This window comes from Prionailurus viverrinus, chromosome B4 (genome assembly GCF_022837055.1).
Source record: "Prionailurus viverrinus isolate Anna chromosome B4, UM_Priviv_1.0, whole genome shotgun sequence".
Classification (NCBI taxonomy): Eukaryota; Metazoa; Chordata; class Mammalia; order Carnivora; family Felidae; genus Prionailurus; species Prionailurus viverrinus.
In genome coordinates, this window is record NC_062567.1 from 80,702,734 (window position 1) to 80,710,008 (window position 7,275).

At 62.6% G+C, this 7,275-nt stretch overlaps 1 protein-coding gene across 1 annotated transcript; it reads right to left on the reverse strand.

Annotated features, from left to right (window-relative positions):
- Nucleotides 1-170: 170 nt before the first annotated feature.
- Nucleotides 171-3,408, reverse strand: NDUFA4L2 (NDUFA4 mitochondrial complex associated like 2). The gene is made up of 4 exons (XM_047867939.1): nucleotides 2,332-3,408; nucleotides 1,880-1,968; nucleotides 1,002-1,062; nucleotides 171-884 (listed from the first exon to the last, which is right to left on the reverse strand). The coding sequence occupies exons 1-4, from the start codon at nucleotides 2,386-2,388 to the stop codon at nucleotides 828-830; spliced, it is 264 nt and encodes an 87-aa protein (XP_047723895.1). The 5' UTR covers nucleotides 2,389-3,408; the 3' UTR covers nucleotides 171-827.
- Between the last annotated feature and the right edge of the window lie 3,867 nt (nucleotides 3,409-7,275).

Sequence of the window (7,275 nt, forward strand, 5' to 3'; positions counted from 1 at the left end):
CTGGGCCAGGTAGTGACTTGTCTCCCTCAATGTGTCCCTCCCTTTCCTACCACCACCACCATCCCCACCACAAGGAACCCCCCCCCCCCCCGCCCCCTCCCAGGGCTGCAGCCTCCTTTCTCTGTCTCTGATCAGAGCCGACACCAGACGTGATTAGCAGGCGCAGCAAATTCAATTTGTTAAATGAAATTGTATTTTGCCCACGGCTGCTTCTGTTTGATCCCAGGGGACCGAGGGGAGCAAGGGAGGGGCAGAATGGCAGGGGGAGGCCCAGGTGCGAGGCGGCAGGAGGGGATGCCTGTTGGCGCGGGAGGCAGCGGGCTTGGGCACAAGGAGGAGCGAGGAGGTGCCTCGTGCAGGCCTGGCTGGGCGGCAGGCAACGAGCCCGGTCGAGCCAGAGCAGCGCCGCCCCTGCGCTGGCGCCCGGCGCCTGGGCTAACGTGGGGCCCGCCACGTCACTTGGCACCGAGAGGCCTCCGCTTGCTCTTGGCTCACGTTGGCCACGCTCAACACGTAGCCTGAGCCACACCCTGCAAGGGCTGGGTAGGGGGGCAGAGGGGCTGGCTTGAGCCTTTTGGGTCAACCCGCAGTGTAACTCCTCCCCCTCGTGGGATTCCAGCTGAGGGTCAGAGGCGCTTCCGCTGCTGGGAGCAAGGGAAGGGGGTGGGGAGCTGCCTCCCCTCCTGTGGGAACGAAGCCTGTGTAAGCAGCAGCTGGACGGGGTGGCTAGAGTGGCGCCCTGGGGGCAGGGGGCAGAGAGTGGAAGAAATGAGTCGGCTGGCTGACTGGCTGACGGTGGTTTACTTCTACCTCGCATCCTAGAGAGCTCAAAAGTCCGGCCGGTCCTTCTTCAGCTTCTTATAGTCGGTGGAAACTGCAAGAAACTATAGGAGGGAAAGGGGCAGTGAGTGCCCCAGGCCTCCCTTTGTGGCCTGGGTGGGGAGGGTGGTCCTGGGACCGAGGATGGATGGAGGGGAAACCCTAGAGCCACCGGGAGATACCTTGTATTGGTCATTGGGGCTCAGGCGGTTCCAGGGCTCCGGGTTGTTCTTTCTGTCCCAGCTACAGAGAGGGAGGGGGATGGTCAGAGTTTCCTCTCTGGAAGCTGGGACTCTGATGCCTAAGGTGACACACAGGGTCTCTGTCCCCACCTCAGCACCCCCGTCCTCCCCTGGGGGCCCCATGTCCCAGAGACTGACAGAGGAGGGGGCAAGTTAGCAGGTGCTGAAGAGTGAAACAAGAAGGCTGTCACCACTGTCAGTATGGGGCCAGGTGACGGACTGACAACCCAGCCCAAGGGCCTCCCCACTGCTCCTTGCCACCCCAGGTTACCACCCCCCCGCCCCCCCCAGAGCAGAGCGGTGGGAATCAGGCAGAGATCCTGAGAGGGCTGAGGTTTCAGTGATGTGCCTCAAATACCGATAACGCTGTAGGTGCTCCTGAGGAGCCCCCCACTCCCCACCCCCGCCGCCTTTGGTGGGGCTTTGAGTCTCTGTGCCACCCTAGCCCCGAAGGCGCCCCTAGCAGCTCGCCCGGCCACACCCCCAGCACTCAGACGGGGAGGTGGAGGTACCCAAAGGCCGCCCGCCGGCCAGCGCGTCACCATGGCAACCGGGCCGGGAGCTGTGCGGGTTCCGCAGCCCAAAGCGGGTCGAGTCTGGGGCCCCAGGAGTGGTCGGGTGGGTGGGAGGGAAGGCCGGGGCCTCCCAGACCAGGAGCGGGCTCCAGCCCGGAGTTGCCTGGCGGTGCGGACGCAGGTGCGCTGCCTGGGAATCCCTGCTGGGACTGCCCATTCGCACTGTTCCCGAGAGGCCCTTGCCTTCCTACCCTATCTTGCCGCACCCAGGCCCCCTGCTCGCGTCCCAAATCCGGCCTTTACCAGACGTCGGGGCTGCGCAGGGCGAGTCTCAGCAAGTACAGCGCAGCGCTGCCCATTCCCAGACCAATGAAGCCGATCATCGGGATGAGCTGCGGAGAAGACGGAGGGCGCTTTCAGGGTCAGCCCCCCTCCCCGCAGTCCCAGTCGCCTCTTAACGACCTTCTCAGCCAGCACCCGTCCCCACCCCCACCCGGGTCTGGCGCTCCCTCCCTTCTGGGAGAGGGGACCTGGAACCTTCCACACCACATTTCCAGCCTTCGTCTCCCTCACCCCACGGCGAGCCGCTCCGAGGTGAATTCAAGAGACACGGGGCATATTGCCGGGCTAGATTGAGGGCACGCTGGAAAAAGCTTAGGAGCAATGGGGGAACCGGGCAAGAGGGAGATTTAGGGGCCGCCAGGGAAGCGAGAGAATTAGGAGTTAGATACAGTGGCTCCGAGGACCCAACTCACCGCGGGATGTCTCTTGATCTGCCGGTAGAAGCGGGCCCCGACACTCGTTCCCGCCATATCGCCTCTCCTGTGTCAGATGTTCCCCAGCGGCTCTGCTCCCTCACTCCTCTTGGGGTCCCGCCCCCGGCTGGGGAGGGGTCAGCCCAGCCCGGCACGGCCCGCTCCGGCAGACTCACCCCGCCCCCACTCATCTCTTCTTCCTCCCGCAGTTCTGGGCTCAGAGCTGGAGAACTCTTGGGGAGCAGAGGGCTTTCTGCTCCTCCACTCCTCCAGATGCCCGCACCCTGGCGCAGAGGACACCCTCATCCCCGGGGCCTGGGGCTGGTCTGAGAGAGACACTTCACAGGCTTTGGCCAAGAGACTGAGGGAGGACCCGGAGGAGGGAAGAGGGACTCACCATGGGACAGGGAGTCAGGCAGACTTGCAAGCGGAGGGCAGGGGTTGGAGTGTTCCTGGGGTGGGGGTGGGGCAGGAGGGGCCAGGGGCCAGTGAGGGCATCTGAAGCACCTCTCTGACACCCCTAGAGCTAGCAGATCCCGAAGGCCCTAGTTCTGTCTCCCTCCACAGTGTAGTGGGAGGAGGAGAGGGACGGACAGACCCACAGCACTAAAGCAGTCCCACCTCCTCTAGTTCTGGGTAGTTCTCCTAGTTGTGTTGTGGTTGGCCTGAAATAGCGTTTGGAGGCCAGGAGAGTGTTTAAACCTTGCTCAGGATAGAATAAGTCAGTTTTCAAAGTTTGGTGTGGGGGGGGGGGGGTTGATAGACTTGCTCTGCCTACCTCCAGTAGGGGCCAAGTCGGAGCCACCCAAGGAGTCCACTCTCTGCTCTGGCTGTGATAGGAAGAAAATGGGGTGAGGGAAATAGTCAAGGGGAGACAGAAAAGATGGGTGAAGGAGGAAAGAGAACAAGACACACAGATGGAAGTGCAGAGCCTCCCTTTCTGCAGCCAACTTAGCTATCCACTAGGCTGTTAGGGTGGCAAAGCTCACTGCCACCGTCTTTGGGGAGTTGGGGTCGTAGGGACCCAGGCGCCTAGTCCTAACCACCTCTCCTCACTGCCAAGCTAACTTCCATCCTCCCACCCGCCTCCCTCCCGCCCCGCAGCCAAATCCGGCAGAGCTCCCCGACTTCTCCCCTCCAGAGCCCTTCTCCCCTCCAGGGCTCTGGACAGGGGCGAGTTGTGCACCCACCTCTGGCGGGTGGGGTACAGGGAAAGAAGCGACCCTTCCTGGGGGCCCCCTCCCTTTCCCGGCGCTGATACCTCCCCCGCCCCCTGCGCTGACAAGCGCGGCTGTAATTAGGCTGCGGGGTCCCCGGCTCTCCGCCTCCCTCCGGTGGATAATGAGATAAAGTGTCAGAGACACGGCGAGAACAAAGAGACAGAGACTCGCTGCGATGTGTGTTGGGGGGGGGGGCGCGGAGGAGGGGGACTGACGGGATGTCAGAACCTGGAGCAGCACAGAGCCTGGCCCTCCCAGAGCACCCGCACCTCCAGGGCCGGGCCAGGGAGTGGAGTGTCCTGTCACTCGTGCCCCCCAGCCCTCCAGTCTCCGGGACTAAAAATCAATCCTGGAGCTCGATCTCCAGGGGCAGCACATCTGGGCTGTACATCTGGCTCTGTGTGGCACAGCTGGGGCGCCAGGACGCCAACAGGGACGTCCAGCCCCTGCGCCACGCCCCTTTGCTTCTCGGGGCCTCACCCACGCTCCCGCACCATTTCTTGCGAGTTTTGGTGACCAGAATCTAGCGCGTTCTGCACTCTGCCCCGCCGCTTTCCTAGACACGCCGCTGTTCCTCCTGCCGTGGGCCTCCACCCCCACTTTCCAAGCGCCTTATTACCTTATTATTGCTTCTGCTCTGGCCCTGCCAGGGCTCTTTGACCCTGCACCCGTTTCTGGTGCCAGTCTCTGACCCCTGGTCTGAGACCCTACTTCTTAGCCCCTCCCATTTCTGGATCGTGATCTGTGCGGCCGAGCTGGGACTCAGAACTCCGTGAGTTCCGGATCCCTTGTCTCCCCACCTTCCCGCACTTTCCCATCAGAAGGACTCAGGCCATGCTGATCGAGCCGGGTGAAGAACCGCAGAAGTCATTAGCTGCGGATTAGGCGTGGCCTGGGGCGTGCGGGGGTCCCGTGGGGACCAGGTTCTGAACGCGAAATCGCGCCAGGACACTAATCCGCAGGCTGGCTGCACCGCTTGTCAAAAGCAGCTAGGCTGGGCGGAGCGAGCTGGCTGCTGGGGCTAAGGGCGCGGGGCGCCCCCTGGAGGTTGAGCTGCTCCCAAGCTCTCAGGGGAGGTGCCTCGGGCGCCCCCTATCGGGTCGCGCAGGCTCTGCGCCCCACCGCTTTCGGGCAGGTTAAGTCAGTGCCTCGAGTGTCCGTCCACGTCCCGCCTGCGGCTCCTGCTACTCCCGCCGCCAAGGCACTGGGTCCCGCAGTCTCCCCTCTTCTGGTGTGAGGCGGGGCCAGGGGCAGGTGCAGAGAGGGAATGGTCCATCTCCCACCTCGCCAGCTATGGGTGGCACCACGGGTTCAGGCTGGTCCCTCTTGCGCAGCTGGTCCGCTCCAGACCCCGAAGCTGGGGCCCTGCCCTAAGACTGCCCTCTGCCTTCTGACCCTGCCTACCCCAGTCTCTGACTGCCCTTCTTTCTGCCTCTTTATTCTTCAGGCCCTAACTCTGTCTCTCTGTGTCTGTCTCTGTGTATGTCTGTCTGTGTCTCTCTTCCTTATCATTCTGGCTGTGTCTGTCTGTCTCTCCCTTCGCAGCTCTCTCTACCAGGCTTTGTCCTTCTGCATCTGTTTCTGTGTCTCTCTGTGTTTGTCTCTCCTTCCCTCTACATCTCTCTACCCTCTGCATCTCTCTTTACAAATGCCTGTCTGTCTCTGTCTCTCTTTCTCCCCTTTCCCATCCCCCAGTTCTATTACTATTCTCTGGCTTGCTGCCCCTGGGGGGCTGCAGCAGTCCAACGAGACAGCCTGGGGACACCTCAGGGCACTGCCCGGGGTCCACTTCCCGGTCACCTCCACATGCCCGTCACCTCTGCGCGGCCTCCTGTCTTCCCTCTGCAGCTGTGGGGCGTGGAAGGGGCGCCCGGGGAGGGAAGACACAGGGCCCAGCATCTGCTCGGGAGCCCCGGAGCCCCTGACCCCCTCTGCCGCTATTAAGGGCGCCGGGTCCCGAGGCTCGGAGAGATGATCATGATTGCATCAGCCAGACAGCCGCGGAGCCGGGAGCCGCGCGGCGAGCGAACGAGCGAGACAAAGACGCCCGCGCCATCTGTTTATGCAAAGCGCTCTCCGCCGGGGACCCCGGCGTCCCGGTGCCTGGCCCGGCTCGGGGCACAGGGTCAGGAGCCCGCTCCTGCCCGGCGCCCCCGCCGCGCCGCGGCTCCCCCCTCCCCAGCACCCAGAGGGGCCGCGGGGCGAGCGGAACGGAGGGGGGCGGGGGTGTTGATGTGATTGGAGCGGACGCGGCTGTTTCTTCAATAATGGATGGAGATGATGCGGACGGCGGAGCCAAGCCCGCCCGGAGAGGAGAGAGGAATAGAAATGGGGAGAGGAAGGGGCGGGTGTGGGAGACTCACCCAGGCGCGCGCGCGCGCGCGCGCACACACACACACACACACACACACACACACAGGAGCGAGCGTGCGTCACACTGTCATTCGAATACACTGTCGCGCGGCTCACACCCAGGCACACGCCCACGCACTGTCACGGAGATACACTCACCTGCAGGCGGAGACGCCAGAGCAATACACACTCACCGGTGGCTCTTCCTGATTTTCACACATACACAGTCCTGCAGGCAGAGACACGCGGAAATGCCTACACCGGGGCACACCCAGGCGTGAAGATCGCACAGACACACAGACATGCCAGAGCACGTATGCACACCTAGACACCCAGGGGCTAAGCCAGACAAAAATTATAGAGGTTGAGTGGGAGCAGAACAGGGACAAGACTGACAAATACATACTTAGGGCCACGGACACACACCAGGGGCACACATACCAACAACATACGCTACACCTCGTGCTCTGATATACACACTTCACACGCTCGGGTCACAGGCGCGTGCACACACACACGCGCGTGCACACACACACAGAGGCATAAACACCCATAATCTCCAGGGACACAGACCACTACCAACCCCCACACATTCAGAGGTTCCCACCCACACATATACAGGAGCTGCTGTCTGCGCCCTCCCATGAAAGAGTATGGCAGAGAGGTCGCTGGAGTCCCAGGAGCAGGCCTTGTTAGCCTAGCCACATAATGAGGTGTTGGTTACAGGAAGTGCCCGGGGCTGTGGACCCTGCTCCCCTGCTTGACTGACTGCTAGTTTCCTTCCTTGGCCCCTAGAGTGGGTGGTGCACACCTTGGGCCACTCTGACAACAGCCAATCCAGCCAGTCCCAACCCCAGTACTTGGGGAGAGGAGGGGGAGCAACAGAAGGACATAGGGACTCCCAGGATGCCCCACACAGCCGCGAGGCAGGCGTGGAAAAGAGGGTCACTCTGTATTCCTCCTCATTCCCCGGTACTGCCCAATCTTCCCACTGTAAGGGGCATTTTCTTTGCCGAGAGCAGGGAGCACTGCGGCGGAGTAGGGTGCGGGCTGTGTCCCGGACCCTGGTAACCCGGCCCCTCCTCCGGTCTGTTTTCAATTCAGTCCGTTCCTTGGCCCAGACTTATGACCTTTGCTGCGTGTGGCAACATCATCCATCACCTAGGCGGCCGTTTGCCGGGTGAGGGGTGTGTGGGCTCACAGAGGGTCGCTGTCGCTTCCGCCTCCCTCATATGAGTCCTACTATCCGCTGGCAGGCCTGGGCTCAATGGCGGGCAAATACTTGGGGGGAGGGTGTGATCATGGGGCTCGGTCGCGATACTGGGCCTATGTCCCCACCCCTGGCACCCCAAGAACCCGTCCTTCGAGCTTG

Bases quoted from the DNA above. Each gene is read 5' to 3' on its own strand.
- NDUFA4L2 (XM_047867939.1), bottom strand. From the start codon at position 2,388: ATGGCGGGAACGAGTGTCGGGGCCCGCTTCTACCGGCAGATCAAGAGA. The intron at 1,969-2,331 runs GTGAGTTGGGTC...TCTTCTCCGCAG, and splicing joins AGATCAAGAGACATCCCGCG to CTCATCCCGATGATCGGCTT. The intron at 885-1,001 runs GTATCTCCCGGT...TCCCTCCTATAG, and splicing joins GCCCCAATGACCAATACAAG to TTTCTTGCAGTTTCCACCGA.